Source organism: Callorhinus ursinus, unplaced genomic scaffold (assembly GCF_003265705.2).
Source record: "Callorhinus ursinus isolate GAN/ISIS: 27379988/994484 unplaced genomic scaffold, GSC_fseal_2.0 scaffold27, whole genome shotgun sequence".
NCBI lineage: Eukaryota > Metazoa > Chordata > Mammalia > Carnivora > Otariidae > Callorhinus > Callorhinus ursinus.
The window spans coordinates 8,327,288-8,354,444 of NW_027397089.1; the positions used below are offsets into that span (position 1 = coordinate 8,327,288).

The 27,157-nt window shown below is 41.3% G+C and overlaps 1 protein-coding gene across 9 annotated transcripts in view; it reads right to left on the reverse strand.

Moving 5' to 3' along the window:
* SSPN (sarcospan) overlaps positions 1–27,157 on the reverse strand; it is a 250,290-nt gene that overhangs the window by 139,341 nt on the left and 83,792 nt on the right. For all 9 annotated transcript variants that reach the window (XR_012373966.1, XR_012373965.1, XM_073877828.1 and 6 more), the window contains one exon: positions 5,720–5,806. Coding sequence is in view for 7 of the 9 variants with exons in the window: in XM_073877828.1 (XP_073733929.1) it covers positions 5,720–5,806 (87 nt within the window). In the remaining 2 variants the exon portion in view is untranslated. The remainder of the gene's footprint in view (positions 1–5,719; positions 5,807–27,157) is intronic.

Genomic DNA, 27,157 nt, shown 5'->3' on the forward strand with positions numbered 1-27,157 from the left:
TAGTGAGCAGTCCTTATGCCCTGATCCTACGTTTATTTGCCATACAGATGTCGGGTGCTTTTCATACACTGAGCCAACAATGTTAGCTTGATTGTGGGATATTTGTGGATGTGGATACCAGTTTAGGTGACTCCCAAGCATGAGAGCCATCCCTGAAAGGCAGGCTGTGACTGTTTTTGACCTCAGAAACTGCTCATCTCAAGACTGCAAAATGACTGGGAAGTAAAGAACGCGTTTCTGCAATGTAAACACTGTGTTGGCCAGAATTGGCAGTGATTGATCAACTGGGTTAATAAAAATGACAGTGTTCAATATAGTGATTGTCAACCTGTGTCCAGGAATGCCAGGATCCGCCGTCAGAGGTTGCTGGGGAAAAAAAAAATTATGGTTCCAGAAGGTAGACAACTGGATGTCAGCTTCATCACCTACAAGTCCCAACCCAAGTCTACCTATAACCATGTAGTTCCTGAGCATAAAAATAAACCTTAAATGGCCCTTCAGCTGCCGAGAGATTCTGAACACTGTTGGCTTATGTGATAGCCTTGTGATGGAAAAGTCAGGTTCAAGATCTAAACTCTGCTGCTAAAGAAACCATGGAATCCCTGAACAGGACATTTAGCTTACACCTGAAATGTGTTGATCAAAAATTGTGAGTGCTTGTTGACACAGTCACAACATAAAGCATTTTATAGAACAAGAAATGTTCCCGGGATGGCACTGACCTACTGGAAACATTTCCCTTTATGGTCCCACCTGCTGAGGGTCTAGATAAGGAACAGAGTCCCTAGCTGTTGGAACTAGTGTACTGAACCCAGTTCCTTGTGTGAGATTTGCATACCACCGTCAAAAGTTTCTTGTAGAGCAGTTCTGGTGAATGTGAACTCCTCAAAGTAAAAGTAGTCCTACTCATGTCCAGGTTCAGATTAAAGTAGCCCTGAAAAGATTATGCACTCCCTCCACTTCCAACGATCTGTCATGTAATTTAATTTAAAATAAAAACACATATCTAAGATTATAAAACATGGGTACAAAAGTCCTCCAAATGAGTGATTCTCCACACGGTGACAATTTCAAGTGCTTTCAAGTCTTAAATATAGAACACTTAAAAATGTGTTTTTTTTTTTTTTCTTTCTTGTGTGTGTGCATGTGTGCTGGTGCCCTAATCATGTGTCTAGTTTGCCTGAAAGCTTGACTGACGGCACAGGAGGAAGGTGGAACTCACTGGCTAAACCATCTTGTCTTAGCATGTCTACACAACCAAGGAGTGCCTAGCTTCTCTGGATCTTCCCATCAAACACATCATAAACACACACACTATTCTTCCTCTTCAAATCCCTTGAAGACCTGTCAGTTGGAACCAACGTGTTTCATCGGCAAAACAGTTTATTGCAAAGTCTTCTATCTCAGGGACACAACAAGGAGAACTTCTATTTAACAAGTTTGGTCTCCCTTGGAGGAAGGGAAGCAGATAAATCCAAATGGGCACTGTTAAAAATTTAAAAAGGAAAAATTCAATGTGTTATATTGAATATATCCCCTCCCTAAATTTTCAGTGGCCATATTTTCTGCAAACACTATACTGCTCAGGCTAAAGAGTGTGAGTTTATTTTTGTGGGACCATTGGGGCAGAGTATTTGAAATATTCTGGGTGCTTCTGAAATCTTTGGACCTGATGATCGACTTCAAACTCCTGATACTAAGAGCCAGGTTAAAGAGTGACCACCGGAGCCGTGTTTCCAGTGCAGGCAGCATGGAACTGGGAACTATTTGCTTTGGGGATGTGGGTACATTGGTGCCTTTACCAGCAGGGAAGGCCCAAATTAAAGGGATAATTTCCCACCTGAGAGTCATCTGCTTAGTAGAATGCCCCCAATTGGAGTTTTGTCTGCACATTTTATTGCCATCAATGATGGAACTGAGGAGGTCTTACAATAACACTACTACCTCCAACACACACATACATCCTTAGCAGATTTCTTTAACATTCATTGGGACAATATTTTGAGGCAATGAAAATAATCCCTCATTCTCAGTCTGCAAATAACTCGAATGGTTGCAAAAATATTATTCTCTCATAATCCCAGAAATCCATTTGCTGAAATGAGAATTTTGCCTATTTTTAAAAGATCACCTTTTGGCTTAGATATGAACAGATGTGCCCGAGACATTTAAGAAGTGTCTCGCAGGTTGATGGTTACGAGCATAAACTGGAGAGCCAGGCTGTCCGCATTGGAACCCTGATTCTTCCCTTCTTAGCTGCGGACCTAGGGCAAACTAATCAATCCCGTGTGTACCTGTATTTCTTCGCCTTTAAGCTTGGAATGATGATCATAATAGCGCCTATGGTCAGAGGATTATTATAAGCATCAAAAGAGTTGATATCAGTAAAGGGCTTAGAGCTGTATCTAGTACATAGTAGCGCCACTTAAGTATTTGTGAAATCAATAAGCAAATTACTAGAGATGGAAAGAGCTGCCAATTCTCAAGACTCTTAAGATATCAACTCTACTGGCTTTGTCTTATTCTGTCACGTGGGAGTAACAGTGCATACTTGGCTTGTAGAAAGGATGTAAACATTTACACAAACACTGGGCTTGCTCAATCTTAATTGAGCATCTTAAAGATGCTAGAAGCCAGCGAACGCACAAACAAAAGCCATGCCCCTCAGCCCCTTTGAATATGAATGCATTTTCATCGGGGCGTATCTCACACACTGTGATTCTGCATCTCCCACCCCGTGAAAACATTAGGCCAGTAAACGGGCGTGAGCCACAGAATCAAATTTCTTATCCGTTTTATGACATAAATACATATTCGATCCCCGCTCCCCACCAAGCCTGTGGGCTACCTCTGCAGCGCTGTAGCATTTTTCCTTCACGGCTTTTAATTCATCTGACAGCAACAAGCTTCTGGGTGAGAATCTGTAATTTAAAATCGAGTGGCTTGTTTTACCTACACGGCACGAATAAACCATCAATGAAAGTGTTTACGATGACCTTGGGAATGCGAGCAAATATATCTTGATGGAAGCAGGGCCCGGGACGCATCTGTCTTGCCCGCGTCAGCCCGCGCGCCGGGCGCTCGGCCGCCGGCGGGCAGGGGGGGCGCCGAGGCCCCCCGCGCTTATGTAACAGCGGCGCCCGGGCGGGCTCCGCTCGCTCGCGGCCTCTAATTGGTACCCGGCTGCAGCCTCAACGCTCGGCGGCTTGGGGAGGAGGGCGGTTTGGCTTCGATTTAATTACCTTCCCCGGTGGCAGGCGCGGGGAGGCCCCTGCAGCAGCGGCGGCAGCCCGGGGGCCTCGTGCCCGTGGGCACGAGGCGACCGCGCCTTAAATGCCCTCGCGGGGAACGCGCCTGGGAGTGCTGCCAAGCACATGAACCCGACACGTTTCTGAAAATCAGCCAGGTGAGCCCCGAGAAGACAGGGCCACGAGGAAAGGCAGGAGGCCCAATCCCGGGCCCAAGGGGCCCGCCCAGGCCGCGCGGGCAGAGCCAGGGGGGAAAGAAGGAACGCGCCGGCGGCGTCGCGGGGCCCGCCCGAGCGCGGCCAGGGAGGACTGAAGTCGCCTGAGGTGGAAAGCCAAGTCCCATAGCCATTGTCTCTAAGAAGAAGGGAGCGGGGCGCGCACACGCGCGCGTGCGTGCTCGGGCTGCAGAGAGCCACGGTGATCCCCCGGGGTGCCTGCCCTGACCGTGTGGGTCTGCAACAGGAGCGGAGGAAACAAAATCTCCAACAAAGCTTAGGCCTGGGTATCAATACGCAGGCACTCAAATGCGGTTACGCTAGTGAGAAACATCTCATGAAGATGCATTTCGTGCCTTCCCTTCCCCCGCCCCCCAAATGGTGTGGAGGCACAAGGAAAGTCCGCTGTAACTTGTTGTGCCTTTGGAAACCCTGGAGGCTGACTGAAGCTCATTTTAGACCTGAAGATAATATAGCAGGCGCCTTAGAGAGCTGACAGAAAGCACCACTAAAGGTCACATTCAGGAGAGGAGAAAAGTGCCTCTGTATTTGTCAGTGTCTGTCACAGGTGGGGGGAAAAAGGTAGCTAATGAGATCTTCCTAGTGGGGAATTCTCAACCTGGCTGACACTGGCACTGACTTTTTTTATTTTATTTTATTTTTGTCCTTGCTCCTTATTTTAAGTGCAGGTGTTGAGATGGCTTTGGGGGTCTCTGTGAAGCTGATGCCGGTGCTTCTGCTGGGTCATCTGGAGGGGAAATGCGGGCATTTCACATAAGCTGATGAACCTAGCAGAGAGCACTTTTTTACCCTAGTGAAAGAGGTTCCTGTACTTCAACAGGGCATTTCTTACTAGGCTTTCTGCCTTTTTTTTTTTTTTAAGTCATCACTAAGCCTTGCTGTGTTTAGTCAGACCTCTACAAAAAAAGTAAACATGGACTGATGTCTGCTCTATCTGGCCTTCTTTTAAGGAACACCCTCAGAAAAAGTAAAATTTCCAAATGTAGGCACAGCCATGAAATTATATCAATTTTTTAAAATAGAATCCCTTATTTTTTTTAATTAGAAAAGTTATATCTAACTATTGGAGAACACTTCAAAATTAGAGAAAAAGACTACAAACTGCAGTTGTCTTCCCACCACTCACAGATAACTATTTTTTTCTATGCAGAGAGCTATTTTTTTTTATTTCTGTAGGATCACACCATATATTTTGTGTAGCCAGCTTTTGATAATAATGTGAACATTTTTATTCCATTAATTACTCTTTTACAACATGATTTAAATATCATGCATATAAGCATTTTGCTTTTTTATGTCAACTGCTTCAATTATACTACAATACAAAATATCTCTTTTGCATCTTCCTAATTTCTAAATAAGAGCTGACTTACTCTTATGCACTATGCTTTCTTGTTTGAACAAAGAAGTATCCAGTTGTTATGTGTTTTGTTACAAAAGAAAAGTAAACAGTGTGAATGGACCAAAAAAAAAAAAAAAAACCCTCAACAAACTAACATTACAGAAAGTGTTTTGTTCTCTGCTACAAGTAGTTGAAAGAAAATGTAGGAATTTGATTTCTACTAGCTCTGATTGCTGAGTTGGGTGTTTATCTCCCTAAACTCTAAAAGGGTGTGTCCGTTTCCCTCTGGAGCAGATTCTACTGTGCAGTGAAAATGCTGTGTACTTGAAATGGTTCCAACGAAATGCACCATTTTTAACAGAGGAAAAAAAAATACATGCATGGGAAAGACACACACACTTGTTAAACCATGCATATCCCTCCTCTCCCCCCCTTTACCCTCAGACTCTTGGCACAGATCATCTGGATGCACCCAATGTACTTTTTCTGTCTCAGTGATCCCACCTACAGGAGGAAATACACTTAGACCGCCTCCCTATTAAAATATTCTAAAAACCCCCAAGATATGGAAGTGGGCACTAATAGAGACACCTTTCCCTGGCCAAGTGTTTTGTTGAACTGATGAATTTTCAATATTCCTTGTAAGGACACTGAAGGACAGATTTCATATGCTCTGTGCCAACCTAGTGCATGGAAATTAAGACTTAAAAAAAAATCAGCATTACCTTTGGGGTCTGGATGAATGCCGTCCTAAAACATTTTTTTGGCCTGCGTAAAAATGCAATTTCTAGAATAATCTGATATGCAACCCCTTAAAAAGCATTCTTTTATTTTGTACTTGTGGGTTTTTTTTTCTATGTGATGATAAAAGAGAAAGAAAAATGACAACTTACTTTCATAGCAAACTGGATACATGTCCGTTCGTCAACTTGATATGAGACACAAAGCATAAACAAACCAAGATAGGCCACTAAGCAGACCTGCAAGGGAGGACATGGACGAAAAGGGTGTTATCAGGACCAGTCATGCATCCTAATGACATCAATCTCAGTGTCTTTCACCAGTAAAAGCCTTGTTATCGAGACGCTCATTTCATTTACTTATCTGTATGTATTATTTCTTTCTCGGCTTGAGGAACAGAGTTTTTAAAATAGTAAAATCAGTTTCTTTCAATTGAGCCAGTATTTATTAAGTCCTTTCGATGTGCCAGGTGCTGTACAAGGTCCTTTAGAGTACACGATGATGAATAAAATTTCCTCAACCTCAGCGAGTGTAGAGTCCAGTCGAGGCCAAGATAAGTGCCCGCACTATTCTAAGACAGGGCATTATATGTTGAATGCTATTCAGAGAAGTACAAAAAGGGGAAAAAATAACTGAGTTGGGCAATTTAAAAAGACTTCACTAAAGAGGTGGATTTGAAATGGTCCTTGAAAGGGATGATGATAATGATAATGACTGTGAACGTTCACCGACAACTGACTTTGTGCTGGCGATCTTCTAAGGGCTTTGTATGGATTTCCTCGTGCAATCATCACAAAACCCTAGGAAGTAGGTGCTGTTATGATCCTTATATTATAAATGAGGAAACAGAAGCACAAAGCTAGTAAATAATGAAACCAGCACTCAAACGAGGTAGTGGGGTGAACAGCACAAGCAATTGCACAGAGGTAGGCTGGGGGGCAGGGGGAGTAGCAAATATATACCTGTAGTTGAAATAACAAAATATAGAGCAGAACAGTAAGTTAAAAATCTAAGCATACAGGATTGATTTAGGAAGTAATAGGACTCCCTTGAAATTTTTTGACCAAATGACATGATTCAAGACATGTTTCAGGAAGATGAGCAGTGGTGTTGGTGGGTTCGCGGTGAGAACGCCAGGATATCATTTTACTAATCTTAGCAAAATTACTGCATCAGGGAGGCCAGAGCTGAGATGATGCAGGCAAAGTCAGAGAAAGAGGCAGAGAGGAAAGGTATAGTCCAGCAGAATCTGCACATTGTGGCTTTGGCATGACTGACGGGAGGACACTGGCCAGGGAGAGAAAGGAAGTGATCCCCCCCCCCCACCGTGTTTGAGTGCCCACGAAGGGAAGAAAGGGGCTGGGAGGAGGAATGACAACTTTGAGAGAAAAGATACTCAACTGCTCTGTCAAAACCACATTTTTTTTTTTAGTGCACTGTGATTTAGCGTTTCTAATCAAAATGTATCTATTCACACTTAATTTTGGAAAGGTTAAAATGTTGCTAAGTTCTAGGATAGAAACCAAAAGCCACAGAATTGCATTTTCTAATAAGCACAAGTTTCCTAGAGACAGATGGTGGAAGGGTAGCCGAGTATCACCTGGCAAGTCATTAAATGACTGGTTTGATGATCATTTCCACCCCTAGGGCTAGCTTTACACCACAGGGTAGGAGAGCTGATTACGTACAATGCCAATAGAGCATTTTAAGGTAATGCTTCTATCCTATTCTCCCTGGACATAATCAGTAAGTTGCTTATGCCCTCATAGGTTCCCAGGTTGAGAGTTGTTCAGGTTTCTACTGGGCCATGAAGCCAAAAGCCAAGCCTGCTTTTAGTACAGGATTTTCCATCATTAGGACTGGCTGATAACTTAATAGTAACATTCCCAGGGGAACGATGCAGCATTAAAATACATGAGCATGGCACAGGTTGGAGACAGCTGAGGGGAAAACAAAGTAGGTAGGACCCAGGGAGGCAGCTTTTTGGCAAAGCACTGGCAGATGCAGAAGTAATGATCTTGAAGTTACGTGTAGAGCCCACAACATGGCTGACATTCCCAGGTCAGGGATGGATTTCTTTCTCAAAATTCATTTTTAAAAATTCTCTAACTGAGGTATGAGTTTGATCAGGCCTGTAGGGGCTTATTATGTATTCTCACATTACAAATTTACAGAACTGAAACAATGGAAGAAAGACCTTTATTTATTTATTTATTTATTTATTTATTTATTTATTTATTGCTTATTGGCAACAAAACAGATGGAGGCTTCTCAACTTGCTTTTATGTGGAGCGTTAAATCCCTAAGCACATGCCCGTACACCCCTGTTCGCATCTGTCTGCAAGTACCCAGGGTCCAGCTCTCTCCCATATAACTGTCTTTGTCTCTAGAGGCTGTTGTGAAGTGGGCAACTGCTGAGACTCTCCTCTTTGTCTTCATGAGAGACAGATTCCCATAATCAGGCCCATAAACTGACCCACATCTTAAAATCTGACTCTGTGCCTTGCTTGAACAAATCTTCCCACTTTAGTACTATCTACTTCTTTGTAGCCTTAATTTAGGCCAATTTCCAGAAAGAAGGTGCACAGGAACATATGACCTCATTCTAGGGCATTTCTCTTAGTCAACTGACAGAACTGTTTTGAGAACATACACTAGCCAGACCCTGTGCATGGCTCTGGGAATCGAGAGGTGAAAAGACAAAGCCTCAGCCTTCCAAGAGCTCTCTCCCAGTGCAGTGGGGAAAGAGAGGACAATGAAGTTAGAATCCCATGTAAGTACTAAGACCTCGTCTGCCATCATACCCAGGAGGGGTGATCAACCCAAAGGCAACCTGGGGACACTTCCTGAAGGGAGATGGATTTTGAAGGATAAGCAGAAATTAGTTAGAAGAGGAATGTGAGGAAGAATAGAGAAAATACTAGTAGGTACAAAAGCATGGAGAGATGCAGAGTAAACATTCGAGGACTCCCATAGCCCCAGTGCAGAAGATGAGAGAAATGGTGAAAGATGTGTTTATAGAGATGGACAGGAGGTAGGTCACAAACGACTTTTGTTTCCATCTGGGGCGTTCGGCGCAGTGGAATGGTACAATCTCCATGGCCTTTTAGTATGGTCCTTCTGGCCATGAAGAATGGATTGGGAAAGGAAGACCAGCTGAGAGGCCCTGGTGCACCTGTGGAGAAATGGTAAGTGCCTGAGCTCAGCTAGCAGGGGGGAGAGAGAGTGGGTGTGTTGAAGCGACAGGAGGGAAACAGAATCCTTAGGCTCTGAAAACCACCACAGGTGAGGCTGCAGGGGCCGGAGGGGCCAGGAGGGTGCTCAGCGACCTGACTTGAGCTGCCAGGTGGATGGTGCTGACATTTAGGGAGACACAAGAGGAAGAGCAGAATGGGAGGGGAAAGTGATGCTGCCCACAGGGATTCGAAGCTCAGCCGCATGGCCCTAGAGCTCAGGAAGGAGGTCTGAGCTGGAGAGAAGCACTTGTTAGTCATCAACATACATGAAGTCATTGAAACCATCAGAAATGCTAGACCATCCAGAAAGAGTCTAGTGAAAACAGAAAAGAGCCAAGGAAGTTGCCCAGTTATGAAAAACTTTTGACTCTTTTGAACAGAAGGCATCTCAAACATACTTATAATTTTGGTGGTACATCATAACATGTCTAAATATTATGAGACTGTCCTTCTGGATTTTGGGATTTCACTTTTAGGTCCTTGTAGAGGGTCTTTGCTATAAAGCCTGAATACATCCAACACACTTTCATTTCTTAGCCTTCTGCTAGGGCTTGGGAGGCTCCAGGAGGGGCAAACTTCTTTTTCTCACCTACAGATCCACATGTTAGAACAATACTTCTTTATCAGACAGTTTATTGGTGTTTAGCACCTTTTAGAAGAGTAGTATTTATTGAAACTTAAAACTGAAGGTTTTATGGCCATGGGGAGGAATCCAGATTTCTCATGCCAGATGAAGGGTCTCGTTTCCTGAGCTGGCAGGTCACGGATGCCCCAGGAAGACAGGGTGTTCTGACTTCCCAGGCAGGGAGGAGGAGCTCATGTTAATGAGCAGTGAGACCCGCCAGGTCTATCTGGAACAACATTTCTGGATTCTGGGCCAGAGCTTCCATTAGATTTGGTGAGGTGAGGCGCATGGAACAGGAAAAAAAAAAAAAAAGCAGTTATGTAAGGTTTTCAAGAAGGCCCTCATTGGACTAGACACCCAGGCCTGGGGTGAACAGGTGGTGTCACTGAGCACAAAGCCAAACAAGAACGGGGTGGCACTGGGGAAAGGACATGTGGACTTTAAGAGCCTGGGAAGATTTAGTCCATGTACGGACAGATAACAGAAGCTTGGAATGATTTTCTTTTTAATGGGAAAAAAGATGACTACTATCATCTTCAATCAATTTTTAGATGCATGTTTCTACAGTTCGTTAAGCATCAAAAAAACAAACAAAAAAAAAAACCCAAGTCCTACATTCCACTTTCTGTCTAAAGATATTCTTTATCTGCTCAGAGTGAAGGCTTCGCTCTTTCTTGTGAGTTAGAAAATTAGACAGGGATGAAATGTTCCCTGAGCGTTAGATCCATTCCTAGATGTAGGAGTCTTGAGTCTTGTCACACACTGTCTTTGTTTCAGTCAGTTGGCCCTGTTGTGCCTGCAGTGGCGCTTTTTAAGGGCGGGCATGATGCATAAAAGGTGAATGCCGGACCAGGGTCTGGGAGATTTACCTACATATTATTTTTTTCCTTTTCATTCTGGCATAGCTAGGACATACCAGCCTAAAACATTTTGTGAGAATGTGAATTACTCATATTTACTTCTCTCCATGCCGTACGGATTTATATTCTGGTCTTGCGACATTCACACAACCTCCAATTTATTTGTTTTCTTCTTTTTGTTGTCGACAGAGCTGCTTGACAGGGCTACCTGGGGAATACAACTTTCCCCTGTCAAATGCCTTTCAAAGTCTCTCTCCTCCTTCCACCCCAGCCCTTTCATCTGTGTACCTGAAACGTGACTCTATTTCTGTAAGTTAATCAACTTTCACCTTTATATTCAGTCAATATAGTAACAAGATGAACTCTCTTCTCCTGTTTGAACAGAGAATTGATAAACGAAAGATGTAGCAGAACTGTAAGCATTTCTCTGGATGTTTCTTAAGAGAATGTCTGTGGATTTTCATCTATTAAATAGGATTTAAGGGAGAATATTACAAATCATTTTTAACAAATGATCAACATGGCGATCTGTCGACCCGAATGCAGTCTCACTTAGGAGAACTGTTGATTAACACATAGTGTATCAGAGATTTAAATAATATATAAAAGAACATTTCATGAGGATCTATTAAGGAATGTTTATTGGATCGAGATTTCAGAAGGATGGGAGAGAATATTTTAGCCTCACTTAAGCATTTTTACCAGATTCTCATTGCCACGGCCTTATGGTAAGACAACGTCAAAGCCAGTGGTTCAGAAGGACTTGGTAAAAACTGGCCCCATACCCAGATTTTCTGAACCAATTGGTCTGGGATGGACACCAAAAATTTGCATTTTTAACAAATTACTGGGTAGGGGCGCCTGGGTGGCTCAGTTGGTTAAGCGACTGCCTTCGGCTCAGGTCATGATCCTGGAGTCCCGGGATCGAGTCCCACATCGGGCTCCCTGCTCAGCTCCCTGCTCAGCGGGGAGTCTTGTTTCTCCCTCTGACCCTCCTCCCACTTGTGCTCTCTATCTCTCATTCTCTCTCTCTCAAATAAATAAATAAATAAATAAAAACAAATTACTGGGTAACATTGCTAGTCCTAAAACAACACTTAGAACCACTAGTCTAAGCTAAAAACATAGTCTTCTACATGTTGACACCTGGTATGGGTTTTATCTGAAATATTGGGATCTGGAGTGATGCGCTGACAAGCGGAGTTTCCTATAAAAGACTTGTTTATTATAAGTAATAATGAGATATAATAACAATAATCTCCTCATAAAGAAATTTAGTCTTTTCTACTGTAGGAACCCTTAAAACTGGAGGGAAAAATCCTTCCTTGCTATCAACGTGAAGTCACTGAGCTCGGTGTTGGGAAGAGATGTGCAGTCTGCTCTCTCAAGCCCGGAGCACACCCTTGCACCTCTACCCCATTCTCTGCCTCCTTTGAGTCTCTGCTTTTACAGAAGCATCTGGTAACCAAGTGGGATTAGTTTGCAACGAAAGAGGAAAGTTTGGCACATTACTCTTTCCTAGTTCTTTGGAATCCCTGAAACCAGCCTGCAGAATCAAATATAAAGACGCAAGGGAGAGACCCAGAGACAAATCCTAATATTCGTCTCCTAATTTGTGGAAATGGAGTAAGAACTGGTACAATGTGGTCTTTCAGATCTTGCTATTAACGGTCACCCTGATACCGGTATTACTTCCCACTGAGTTTAGCTCAACAACCTTTATTGAGGTAGATACTGGGACTAGAAAGAAGAATAAGATACCCTCTTTGCCCTTTGGAAATTCACAGTTTAATCCCTACTTTGCTGAAGAACTGAGACATAGGAAAATTAATTGCTGTGGGTAATGTCGTTTGACCAAGAGGGAATATGAGGAGTCAAGAGCAGCTCATAAAAATCCTTCCTTACTGTTCACTCATCAAAACCCCTCATCCTTCCTAAGTGTAAGGGACATTGAATCAATTGTGGGGTTTTTTTCCTCCTGTGTATTATTTTTATTTTTTATAAGCTTTTCTATTTATTCATTTGAGACACAGAGATACAGAGAGAGAAAGCATGAGCAGGGGGAGAGGCAGAGGGAGAAGCAGGCTCTCCGCTGAGCCGGGAGCCCGATGCGGGGCTCGATCCCAGGACCCTGGGATCATGACCTGAGCCGAAGGCAGACGCTTAACCATCTGAGCCACCCAGGCGCCCCTGTGTATTATTTTTTAAAGACAATAAAGTTTTTGGTGTTAAATGGGACTTAAATATGGTAGAATTATGAGGTTATTCCCGCCCCACAGTTATTATTATTAGTTATTATTTAAATTACATTTTTGGGTAAAGCATGATAAAAGGACTCAAAAATACTCCTCCTAATCAGATGAGGTAAGAAAGGTGAAAATAACTCTCAAAAGCATGAAACATTAATTAACAGTTTGTTCAACAATGGTAACTGTTATTTAGTTATGTTAAAATCAAGTAGGAAACTATAAGTATAATTAAGCGCCACACAGGGGGAACTGTGGGCTAGGGTTGATGCTTGACTCTATTATTTTTCTAGCTAAATGATCTTGGACAAAGTTATTTAATTCTTCTTAGCCTCAGTTTCCCATCTATAAAATAGAGACAATAATGCCTTCTTTTGGTGGTTAATTCAAAGAGTAAAGATAAGGTAAAGAAGGTGCCTACAATAATGCCTAAGAAATAACTGATAGTAATTATTACAATAATTATTATTGCAAGTCACTTATATGTTTATTAGAGTAGACCAAATTTAGGGCATATTTAAGGGCTCACAAATGTATTACCAAAAAATAAATTAATTAATTTAATTAAATTGATAACACGTGTACTGTCTTGGTTACAAATACCACGCAGTCTTTGTATTAGTGGATACCAGTGGATATTTGCCGTGATCTTTCTATTTACACAAGAAAACTAATTATCAAGTCTAGATGTTTAGACATCTTAAGGCCAACTTTCAGCACTTTTATGTGCCAGACATTACAATTAAGCACTCTAGGTAAGTTAGCCCATTGGGTCTTCATGAAAATCCTATGAAGTAGTCACTGTTATTAGCCCCATTTCATAGATGAGGAAACTAAGCCTCAGAAGGGTTTTATGCTCAAAGTCACAGAGCAAATACAGAGCTGAGGGCTGCACCAAGAGTCCAGAGCCTGGCTCTCAACCATCACACAGCCTGGCCGCCTCCATGGAGGAATCTGGACAGCCCTGGGAGTGAAATGGGAGCTGCAGAAATTTGGAGAACATTTCAGCATCTGCTCCTCTCCTGTGCTGAAAGGCACCAAGCACCACTCCTGAGGCACCGGGTGCAGAACAGTCTTTGAGATGCAAATGACTGGCTTGGCTGGGGGGTGGGGGGAAGGTGATGTAGTCTTTAAGACTCCGCCTTTTCATGTGTAACAGAAAATAATTCTATAATTTGTGTTATGGATCATTAATAACGTGCCTGCAATTGTAGTAGGTTTTATTTATTTTTTTCCATCTCATATGACCTCAGACTGTGCCAGTATAACTTACGCTTAAATTTGAGCTGAAATGATTAATACATATAAATGTAGCCCTCTATCCCATCTTAGAAATAAGCTCATTCTGTCCCTTCAACAAATATTCATTTTGTACCTACCGCATGCCAGGTACTCTTTGAGGGTCTGGAGATACCTCAGTAAAGAGAAGAGACAAAAATGACTGCCTTGATAGAGCCAATGCTTTAAAGTGGACAGGCAGGGGCACCTGGGGGGCTCAGTCATTAGGAGTCTGCCTTCGGCTCAGGTCATGATCCCAGGGTCCTGGGATGGAGTCCCACATCAGGCTCCTTGCTCCACGGGAAGCTTGATTCTCCCTCTTCCACTCCCCCTGCTTGTGTTCCCTCTCCAGCTGTCTCTCTCTCTCTTTCTGTCAAATAAATAAATAAAATCTTAAAAAAAATAAAGTGGACAGGCAGACCATAAACAAATAAATTGGTCAACATAGATACATGTCGTTTGTTGGGAAGAGCCATGGAGGACATGGGACTTTACATCATTGCTTCTTTTTCCCACAAACATGACATATAGTAATTAGCAAAATACAAACAATAAATCCTCAAGGCGCTATGTTCCCCCCTTAAACACTGAACTGGTCATGCCCACCACACCTTTAAAAAGATGGTGGACTCACAGTTGTTTCTTATGAGAGCCTTGCTCTTTCTGTTATTTCAACAACATGTATGTCCTGTAAGTTACCTAAAATCTAACAGCCTCCATAAAAGATAGCATACACATGCCCCCAGAAAAGGGGCAACAGAGGGTAACTATATATAAAGTTTTATAGCAAAGTGGGTCGCATGCCTAAAGATAGAGATGGAGGCAATATATCTTAGCTCTGGATCTGACAGACTTGGGTTCAAAACCCACCTCCACCACATTCTAGCTTTTTGTCCGGGACAAGTTAACCTCTTCAAGGCTCAGTTCCATCATCTGTGAGATGACCAACAATGCCTACTTTGAAAATGGCTCTAAGGCCTATAGGAGACAGTATATGGAAAGGATGTCACACAGTACCCAACACATATATCAAATGAATAAATGAATCCATTCATTTTGTGACTTGGGCTACTTTTGCCTTCATAGCAAGGGCCCACTTCTCAAAAATCTTCCCAGTATTGTTGACATAAATAGTTTAAAAGCACCTAAGAGTTATACAATTCTTTTTCTGCGTCTTTTCCTTTTTGCTTCAAACCTATTTATCCTCTAATACCCAGGAAATGCCAACCTTGGTAACCATGCGAGTTGTATATGTTTCTCTGATGACACTATTATCGTTTTTACGGTTTTACAAAGACAAGTATTTAATTTCCGGAAAAAAAAATGCTGTTCAGCTAAAAATATTTTCTGTCCTAAGCAGATCCAAGATTAATATTACTTTTTTTTTTAAGTAGAACTGTTTTAGCCAAACGTAGTGCACAGATATTAATGGGAAATTCCAAAAGCGATAGGCATGTAAATATAAAGATTCAAAATCAACCGGAGAGCTTATGACAGAATTGAATGTCAAGATGCAAGACAAAACTGTAGCTGTCTCTAAACACTAAGAATATTAATGTACAGGCATTAAAGCCCAGATCATTCATTACAAATCTGAAAAAACAAAATAAAACATAAAGCAAAGTAGTAGCTTCTTTTCCACTATGAACAAAACTATAGCTAGCAACAACCTCTTATGTCTAGCAACTTTTGCTAAAGAGAGTTTTATTTGGCTTGTCAAATTATCAGGAAGAGATTCAGAGCCTTTTCATTTGCCTTAGGAATCTACAACCCCAGAGCTTCACTGTTTTACTCTTTTTACTTTTGTTTTTTCCTTAGAGTAAAAATTGCCAACGGACAGCTTTGGTGCAGAAAAATTCTCTTCATTCAAGATCTAAATCCCACTTGGCCTGGGAAGAGTTGGGGTTAGAGCACACATCTTCATCTACACATTTCCCCCGCCTCCTGTGGGGGCTGGGGGTACAATTTGTAATATTTGTTTTGCAAAGACAAGCCAAGAGATTATTTTTAAAAAGAAGCTGGTAGAGATCCGGGTCAAAATCTCCCCGTGAAAAGGCAATTCCGGATAAGCAATTCTATCACAGAAAATTATTTCTTTTCAGAGTCTAAAGAGAAATGACACTTGCTCGGTCATACCTGAGTTTAGACCATCTATAATATCCTCTGTCTTCTTCTCCCCTTTATTATTATGATTGTCCTTTTGCCTGAGGAGTTGATACCTGACAGGTCCATGTCTGAATTACTGTAAATGTACAGACTTTTCAAATGTGGTATGCAAAATAAATAATTTAATGTGGTAATGAATTAAGCTGAAAAGCAAAGCAGGCCTATCATCACCTAGAACTTGGCTCAATCTAGATTTCTTTGGAAAATACGCTGTAAACACAAGATTTCTAAGAAGTAATGAGGCAATTCTAAGGAAATCATTGCTCATGTAATCATCAACAATGAGATGGAGTCACCTGTTCTGTTGAAATCAAAGCTCTGATTAGTTGGTAAAGAAGTAAGGAGTACTGAGGCACCTGGGTGGCTCAGTCGGCTGTGTCCGACCCTTGATTTCGGCTCAGGTCATGATCTCAGGGTCGTGGGGTTGTGGGGTCAAGCCCCGCCTGGAGCCCGCCTCAGGCTCTGCACTCAGTGGGGTGTCTGCTGGAGATTCTCTCTCTCCCTCTGCCGCCTCCCACTGTGTGCTCTCTCTCTCTCAAATAAATCTTTATTGGAAAGAAAAAAAAAAAAGAAGTAGGGAGTATTAACGAGCACTTACATACCAGGCTGAAATCTTTTCCTGTGGTAGCATACATCCTTTCTAATTCAAAGTGTTGGCTTTTATCATGATTTCAAACTACCCAATAACCAGAAATATATAAAATATATTTAATGTATTATATATCTTTATATTTCTTTGTATTACATACATTTTTAATTTTTACTTTCTTAGCCCATGTTGCACTGTAATTTCATCACTGTGTGCTTCAGCCAGATCTGTTGTACCAGCACAGTGTGGGAAGGAAATGTGCTTGTCAAGTGACTGCCTTATTTCTCAGCACACATTTTGCTTTGCAGATGTTCACTTATCTCATTTGTTGTTTTATAAGATAATAGAAAACTACCCTGATAGAACTGTTAAAAAGGAGTTGGAATTTGTGACCAGCAGCTGGATGAAGGGAGCCTGAATCCCCCAAATCCTATGGATATAGTGTGCTTTTCTTGATGTCCCTGCCAAAGTAAGGCTGGAAAGCTAGGGAGATCTTTGAGAGATGTGCCAGCACGAAGTTGCTACAATTCATAAGTTCCAAAAACCCTGCCTAAAGATTATTGCAAATAGCTCATTTTAAACCAATCAATCTCACAACTGAGCATTATATCAACTCAGAAAACAAAAGAAAAATCCAACAACTATCCTAAACGCATGACTTATCATGGAGACATTCAAGTAGAATCATTTTGGTTTGGGTCTTATTTTAATATTATAACAGATTTTTGTGTCTATTTAAGATTCATATTTGATAGTAACTACTGGGAATTTTTTCAATTACATCCTCAAAAAACTGAATGAACACAAACAACAGAATTGTGAAGCAATAAAGTTGGTTGTGGATGAAAATTGAGCTTAGGACATGAATTGTGTCTTTCACCTAAAATGCCCTTTTACTTTTTTATCCTCCTGGTATGGTACCCCCCCTTCAACTACTTTGAATCCAGCATTATTCATTCTTCAAACCCTGCTCAAGAATCTCCTCTACCCAGAAAAGGTACCTTTTGTGCATTACCCACTTCGTATATATTAAGTTCATTTATTTCCTGAAACAATGCCATAAGTAAAAAATAGTACCCCATCTTAGAGAAAATTGTGACTCAGAGAGGTAAAGAAACCTGCAAGTTGATCCAAAGACGATTTTTTAAAACATCAACAGGTTTTATTTCTGTATAATAGTAAGGACTGTTATGAAACCCTTCTTGCTATAAAATACTTTAAAATGTTCTGAGCTTCTATTAGCTAAGAAATGGAGCTAAGACCATGGCATAAAGCTAAGCCCCTCAAATGGCTATACCCTTACATGACTAGAAAATAATGAACCCACTAGCGCTGGAAGTCATCAAGACAAGTGTTCTGTTTTAGCTGATGGGGGTGGGGCGGAGGTGGTTTTGAGAAAGTAGTCCTGAGAAAACAAAACAAAACCTTGATTTTTTTCAACAAAAACTGTGAAGGGGAGAGAAAGAGGAAGGGAAGGGGAGGGAAGGGAGAAAAGGAAAGAGCGAGAGAGAGCGCACTTTGATTGACAGGAGAGGGAAAGGGTAAATCTTTGAGTAAAGGAAACATAAGAAATATATAAACTCATTGCAGTGTATAGATCTTATTGGGATCCTGATTCTGACAAAGTGTGAAGAAATATTCATGAGTTAATCATGGATATTTGAACACTGATTTGATCCTATTAAGAAATTGTTACTTGTTAGGGATGATTAGTATTTTGATTATTTTTTAGTCTTCATCTTTTGACTTACGTGGTGATGTATTTATGGATGAAATGATATAATATCTGGGATTTACTTCAAAATAAACCAATATGTGGTATGTGGATGTGGAGTATAGGAGCATACAGATGAAGCAAGATTGACCATGAGTTTATAATTATTGAAGCTGGGTGATGGGAACATAGGTGTACATTATGCTATTTGATCTACTTTTTTTGTATGCTTGAAATTTTCCATAATAAATAGGTTAAGTAAAAAAAAAAAAAAAGTGGATCTAGGCTCATGATATCACTGGGACACCTGGCAAGACAAACCATTTGGAAGGGTTACACCCTCAAATAGGCCACATCAAATTATTACATATAAAGAAAGCCTCTTGGAAAATGATTCATGAACCAATTATAGCAAACACATAAATAATCAATTCATTGGCAAAGGCCAGCACGTGTGTGCATCAACACAATCTCTAAGAATTAAAGCTTGTGAATTTCAAATAATGGAACTAAAGAATAGAGCCTATAAAAAAAAGTACACTCAAAATAACTGAAGCCATGAAAGAAGAAATAGAAAACATGAATAAAAAACAGGGCATTTTAGAAAACCTTAGGGATATATTAAAAAAGAAAACATCAGTAAACATAGAAGTTCTAGAAATGAAAAAAAAAACACTGGAATGAAAAACTTTATGTAATAGGTTCAACTCAACTGAAAAGGGGAACAGTGAACTAGAAAATAGAGCTGAGGAAATAATCCAAACTACAGGACAGAGAGATAGATATGACACACAGCGGAGAGGGTGGAAAACAGGGAAGATGAAATAAGGAGGTCCGAACATACCCTTGACAGTAGTTTCAGAAATGGAGACTGAAGAAAGAGACGGTATTTAAAAATATATATATATATATACATTTTTTTCAAATATTTAAAATATTCTGAATTTTTTTCAGAATTGATGAAAACACAAAAGTCTTAGATTCAGGAAACATAACAAGTCCCCAGTAGGAAAAATAGAAAGAAAATCTACATTTGGACACCTTGTGGTTAAACTGTAGAGCATCAGGTAAATGGAGAGAGATTCTTTGTTCATGTATATCAAGTACAAATCAAATGAAAATACCAAAAGTACTTTTCTTGTGACCTCAAAAGCCAATTCTAAAATATATATGAAAGAGAGCATGGATAAGTCTCGCCAAGGCCATTTGGAAAAAGAAATAGATGGGAGTGGAGAGGGATGGAGGCAAGCTGCTCTGCTACCATCTTCATCACAAGGAGCATTGTGATGCTGTTAATTTAAACACTGTGGTATCAGCACAGTGAATGACAAAATGATGAAACTAAAGAGATTCACAGACACAATCCTCAAATCTAATATGGAAAGCTGATAGATGATAAATGGACATAGCCGTTCAGTATAGCAAGGACCAATTATTCATTAAATAGTACTAAAACAATTAATAATTTGAGAAAAATGAGACACTACTTTACCTCATATACAAAAAGTTAGAACACACAGATTAAAGATAAAAATACAAAAGCAAACCTTCAACATTTTGGGAACACAATCTGGAAAAATATCTTTATGACTTGGAGTAGAGAGAGATTTCTTTAAAGCATATCAAAGCACCTACCATAAAAAAGATCGTTAAATATAAATATGTTAAAATTAAATCTTATTCACAACAAAGGCACCATGAGCAAAGATGAAAGGTCTGGTACCAACTAAGAGGAGATATTTGCAGTAGATAAAATCATAAAGGTTAAATAACAAAGATAAGAAATCCTATAAATCAATAAGAGACAAACAACTCAGAAAATATTTGTGGAGTAAATAAATGCTAGAAATCAAATAAAATGGCCAGTAAACATTAAAACATGTTCAACTCCTGTAGTAATCAGAAAAACATAAATTAAAACACAATATTGCATGCAAATAAGATGGGCAAAAATGTAAATTGCCTGACAGTAAGTAATGTTGACAAGCTGTAGATTGGTGGGAATTCTAATTTACTGCTGGTGGGAGTATAAATTCATACAACTGTGGCTTTGTGGTCCTGATCTGGCAATAGCTAGCAAGTTGAAGATCCCTATATCTTATGATCCAATAATTCAATTCCTAGGAATGTGCCCTAAAGAATCTTTGAAATAAGTGCATGGGGAGCCATGGGAAAGAATGTCTGTCCATTGCAACACTTTGTAATTGCAAAAAAAAAAAAAAAATCAGTTTTGAAAATAACCTCAGTTTTCATCTACAGGAGAATAAGTTAATTGTATATTTCTATAAGGAATTACAGCATAACAGAGGTGAAAGAATGGCATCTGTGTACTATTATAAATAAATCTCAAAAACAATGTTGAGCAAAAATGATGTTATGCTATCATTTATATAAAATCTGAAACATAAAGCACAATTAATTATTGGTTATGGTTATATACATATAAGAAAGTACGAAAACACGCATAGGTGTGCTAAATGTCAAACTCCGGAGAGCGGGTAACAGGAGAAGGAGGGTGGGGTAGGTGAATAGGACTAAGAAAGAAACAGGTATTGTAATGTTTTCTTTCTTTAAAAAAAAAAAACACGACAAAATATTAAAATGACAAACCTGGGTATAAGTAAGTGGTTGTCTTCTTATTCTCTACATGCTATTATATACTTGAAAGGTTTCATAATTTAAAAATAATCATAGAATTGCCTAGAGCTGCTTGTACTTATTCAAACCCACACAAAAATGACAATAAGGAGCAAAACCAAAGATTTTTGGAAATGGCTATAAATCGATAGAGCTAGGATTCTACCCACATTTGTTTCATTCCAAAGCTGATGCCTGTCCTGCAATTTCAGACCCCCCTCACCTTGCCTTTTCTGATCCTCCCTAAATGGAGTTAATCAGAGCCTCCACTGTGCTATCTTCTTCAGGGCACCACCTCAGTACCTGTTTTTTTAAACTGAATTGTAGTTGGTTGTCTGTGTGTCCTCTCCCAGACACTGAGCTCCAGGGGGGCACTGTCCCTGGCATATGGAAAGACCAATGGAGACAGGCAAAGATGTGGAAACTCTAGGGGTGCCTGGTGGTTCCGTTGGTTAAGCATCCAACTCTTAGTTTCGGCTCAGGGCATGATCTTGGGGAGGTGAGATGGAGCCCCTAGGCAGGCTCCATGTTCAGTAGGGAGTCCGCTTCTGATTCTCTCCCTCTCCCTCTGCCCCTCCCCACCCCCTCTCTCAAAGTAAATTTAAAAAAAAGATGTGAAAACCTTAAGTATTCTTTCTCATATAGGCTTCTGTTTCTGTTCTTACAAACCATCTAACTCACTCTCGTGGTGATTAATCAGAAACTAATCGCCAATGAATTCAATAAATACCTACATTTGCAAAATTATCCATTTTCAAAGGATGTAAAAGAAACAAAGACTGTGTTCTAGCATTTCCCATGAATCAACAGGAGGGATAGAATTGCTACATATTTGTGGGAAAAATAAGCAACTAATACTTCATTTGTTTCACTTTGGGATTTTTCAAGTCCTCAGAAGAGAAAGGAATCTTGGAAATGTGGATTTTTGCCTCCTCCTGTGGTATAGTTATGGGCTGGATCTTATCACTCAGGCATAATTAAGTAGGTTCCCAAACTAGGTCCCACTTTACAAATGATTGCAGAGATAATTCTACATGAATAACCTGGATTCATATATCTGAAATAGTACAATAAATAAAAATTTATGAAATAGTACAGCACACAGAAATTACACAGTAAACCAATATAAATTCAATTATATAACACTAACAAGAGTGTAAATGAGAGAGCCATCCTGTTCAACGCTTAAAAAATATTATCAAGTGGCTTTTCTAATTGAGAGCACTTTTTTAAAAGGAAAAAAACAGGCTATAATGTAACATTAAGTAATATATAGTAATATCACTTCTCCTTTGAAAAGTGTTTGTTTTGTCCTTTTCAAAATGAAGAGGTCAGTATCCCCAAGCAGCCTGCAGCCTCTCTAGCATTTCTCCTGTTCCCTTCCATGGCAACATGGGTTAGCTAGACACTGAGCTTTTTGTGATGTGTGTGAGGACAAGGAGAAGGGGAGCAAGGCCTCAGGGAGGTCTCAAAGTGGAAAAATTTGTGACGCACCAGATTCAGTGACTGGATGCGAATTATTTATTGAGGGTTCTATAACACAATAGTTACGGTCATCCTATGTTCATTTAAAAAATTCTATTTGGTCTCAGAACCCTTAACTCAGATCGAAATGTTTAATAGGTATCCCAAACTACTTGTTCACAAAAAGATTATGAGACAAAGCCAACCTGCGTGGGTTTGATCCTTCTGTTTCAGAATCTGACGAGCTGATTGCATGAGAGAAGGGCATCACCACACTGAACATGTAACATGTAAACTGAAATGGCTGGGTTCTGTCTCTCATCTACATGCGGTCCTAGAGGAATTATTTTTCATTGATTATAATGTCTTCACCTTATGGGGACCTGGTTTGCTCGCTCGTGGCCTTGGACGCTCCCCCCTTTCACTGAGGGAGGGATGGTCGTCCTGCACTGTCCCTAGGTGAGCAGCACACTCCGCCCTCCAGCAGAAATGATGAACCCTGAAATGCTATTTCCCTTATCTTGGAAAAGGCCTCCTTCCTTCATAGCGTTCCTGGCACAGCTAAATGTGAGATAAGACTCAGCCTGAGCCTACTGGCCTGATATGTGTACCACACCTGATACCTTAGAAGGAAGCTGGTGAGTGTTACTTTTTTTTTCCCCCAGTAATAAAGCCAGAGTTCTCTCCCTGGTCAGGGTCTAGTTAACACATTAGCAAGTCCCACTCTTTTCTTCTCACCTGTCATTATCTTCCACACAAGAGAGGCCTTCCTTGGCAATAACCTATCTTAAAGGGTATTTTAATGGCTCGTTACAATGAATGCTGAATCAAACACTTTCAAAACAACAGTTGAGTGGGATGCCACGCAGACAGCAGCATCCCCCAGGTTTCTTGCAGCCTCTCCCAGCCAGGGCGGAGCGTTGCTCATTTCGGCAACAACAGAAGCAGGCCCTGACAGCACTTCTTCAGCAGCCTCTGAGAAGGCTGCCTTTGAGCGAACCCTTTGCCTTTCAGTGTCCGGTCACTGACTGGCCTTTTGCCGGCATGCAGGAAACACAGCACTCAAACACACTCGTGGCTGTTAGACAGGGGACATGGCTCTAGAAGGTCCACTTTAAATATGCTCAAAGATCAACCCGGAGACATTACAGGGTATCCCTGGAACAAGGGCCATGCCCTGTGTGTGCTCCTCATTCTGGGCCTCGAACTGGATCAACTGGTGGAAGGTGGCATACACAACAGTTCTAGTTAGTCTCCTTTCATCTTTCCCTCTGGGATGGTCTGCGCTGTGTGGCACTTGATAAAGTAAAGCAGAGCCCCGTTCGGGATGTCTAAGCTGGACAAACAGGATCCTATGAGAAGGCAAGCCGAAGGGGGCATCTACCAAGGAGATGCAGGCTCCTAGGCTGTTACATCATGAGACCCAGGTGGGAACACCTCCAGAGTTTTATTCTGACCCATTCCATAGAACAACGACTGGTCATCTGGTCACTTTCAGAACCATCGTCAAAAAATGAGAACAGCTGCATGGTATAAAGACCCCAGAGGTGACTTCCCTGAGGTCTAGAAACACCAAGCATGAGTTTACTGCCCGTCAGAGGCCAGTGGCCATCGCACAGCCGACCACCCTCATTTCCTTGCCTCAGAATCCAAGGTGTCATTTCGCTAGGTCCTGACAGCGAGTCACTCCCAGAACAGAAAAGAAAGGCAGAAATTTACTAAACAGTGGTTCCTAAGCCTTCAAGAGCTAAGGTAGCAAATGAAATGCCCAAGCTAGCCTAAGAAATGTAATCACTAGCTGAATCTACTACACTTTATTTTTACGGAAATTTGACAGAAGCAGCAATCTGTAAATGCAGCAAAAACCACCTCCTTGGAAATCCAAATCCAAACCTCAATGAGATACCACCTCACACCAGTCAGAATGGCTAAAATTAACAAGTCAGGAAACAACAGATGTTGGCGGGGATGTGGAGAAAGGGGAACCCTCCTACACTGTTGGTGGGAATGCAAGCTGGTGCAACCACTCTGGAAAACAGTATGGAGGTTCCTCAAAAAGTTGAAAATAGAGCTACCATACGATCCAGCAATTGCACTATGGGGTATTTACCCCAAAGATACAAATGTAGGGATCCGAAGGGGTACGTGCACCCCAATGTTTATAGCAGCAATGGCCACAATAGCCAAACTGTGGAAAGAGCCAAGATGTCCATCGACAGATGAATGGATAAAGAAGATGTGGTATATATATATATATACACAATGGAATATTATGCAGCCATCAAAAGGAATGAGATCTTGCCATTTGCAATGACGTGGATGGAACTGGAGGGTGTTATGCTGAGTGAAATAAGTCAATCAGAGAAAGACATGTATCATATGACCTCACTGATATGAGGAATTCTTGATCTCAGGAAACAAACTGAGGGTTGCTGGAGTGGGGGTGGGGTGGGAGGGATGGGGTGGCTGGGTGATAGACATTGGGTAGGGTATGTGCTATGGTGAGTGCTGTGAATTGTGCAAGACGGTTGAATCACAGATCTGCACCTCTGAAACAAAAAATGCAATATATGTTAAGAAAAAAGAAGAAGAAGAAGAAGATAGCAGGAGGGGAAGAATGAAGGGGGTAAATCAGAGGGGGAGATGAACCATGAGAGACTATGGACTCTGAGAAACAAACTGAGGGTTCTAGAGGGGTGGGGGTGGGGGGATGGGTTAGCCTGGTGATGGGTATTAAAGAGGGCACGTTCTGCGTGGAGCACTGGGTGTTACAAACAAACAATGAATTATGGAACACTACATCAAAAACTAATGATGTAATGTCTGCTGATTAACATAACAATAAAAAATTTAAAGAAAAAAAAACACCTCCTCGGGACTCACTCCCCACTACCAGCATGAGCACAGAGCCCTGCCACCCCGCTGCACCCCCACATATCAGTTCACTGGCTCTGAATTCCCATTAGAAACATTCAGACTGGGCGCCTGGGCGGCTCAGTCCATTACGCATCTGCCTTTGGCTCAGGTCATGATCCCAGGGTCCTGGGATCGAGTCCCGCATCGGGCTCAGTGGAGAGTCTGCTTTTCCCTCTTCCTCTGCCCCTCCCCCTCCACTCATGCTCTGTCTTTCGCATTCTCTCTCTCAAATAAATAAATGAAATCTTAAAAAAAAAAAAATTCAGACCTCTGGTTGTTCCAGTGGAAGCCATAGGGCCTTCAGGAATAAGCTGGGAAACGAGATTAAGAAACACTGAGGTGGTTATACCAACTTACATCCCTCACTGAAAGGGCTATGGATGGAAATGTGTCTGTCCTCCCCAAATTCCTGTGTTTAAGCTGTAACCCCCAAGGTGACTGAATTTGGAGATAAGGCTTTTCAGAAGTAATTAAGGTTAAGTGAGGTCAGAAGGGTGAGGCCCTAATCTGATAGGACTGGTGGTCTTGCAGGAGGAAGAGAGATCGTGCTCTCTCTCCAAACACAGGCACGGAAGGAAGACCATGGCAGCACGCAGTGAGGAAGCAGCTGTGTGCAAGCCAGGAAGAGACACCTGAACAGAACCCGCTGGAACAGACTAAGACCAAAAGGAAAATGCATTTTCATTATTGCCGTACACGTAGGTATACACATATAAATTTTAAAATGAGCCAGGGTGATCCACTGAGCTGCCTCACTCAGGCATCTGACAGTTACTCCTGCCAAGTTTTATCTCAATACACTGAGATGTGAGGCGGCATCCAAAAAATCTCAAAGAGGATGTGCCTCTGAAATAGGCTTTTATATGGTTTATGTTATAAATACTGTTACCAACATCCACTTTAAAAAAAAATAGTTCAGCTTCAGCTTATGAACTCGTTGTCATAAACCTGGACTTGGATATTTACAGCAAGAAATAACTAGAGTTAAAATCATGATCATCATGAGGTCCCATCCAGCTCTAGACTCTGATGGACCCTTTCTGATCAGCATTTCTCTAGTTTGCAATGACATGATATCTAACTAAAGTTTAATGACTAAATTCCATTCCTGTCCTACAGCAACAAGGAAATATGCATACTGAGCTCTTCCCAGAGCCTCGTGTGGATCCTTTAATGTCGATGATAACCCTTGGGGTGGGGGGGGGAAGAACACCAGCAAGCGGACCCAGGTTAAAGAATGCCCCTAGTACAAATGTCACAGACAAGGCTAAAGGGAAGAAAAGGACTAGAAAACAGCCATTTCCTCAGAACAAATGCAAAGTGGATATCATATTGGCAAACTATGAAATTCTTAGACTAAATTGGGAAATCTATGCATTGCTTTCTTTGTAGAAGGAAGACATCGGCATTCAGCCATGTGAATCCTAATTTGTCCTAATTTATTCTACTTAGAGATATGTGAAATAAGTCAAATGACCTCTTTTTCCTCTTCTTTTTTAATCCCGTAGTCATTTTGTAACAAGAAATAAAACATCTCAGTAATGCTAAGTTAGTGTATCCCGGATATTTCTGGAACCCCGGAGCCCAAAACGGAGTAATAACACATCCCTTATTATTCCCTAATAGTTCTTTAAAATGTTATCAATAAACTTAAGTCTGTCTGTATTGAAAAACACAACTATATGTCATTCCTCAAACCGTAGTTTTAAAAAATGGGTTTTCGCAGGGCGCCTGGGTGGCTCAGTTTGTTAAGTGTCTGCCTTCATCTTAGGTCATGATCCCAGGGTCCTGGGACTGAGGCCCACATGGAGCCCCACACTGGGCTCCCTGCTCCGCGGAAGCCTGCTTCTCCCCTCTCC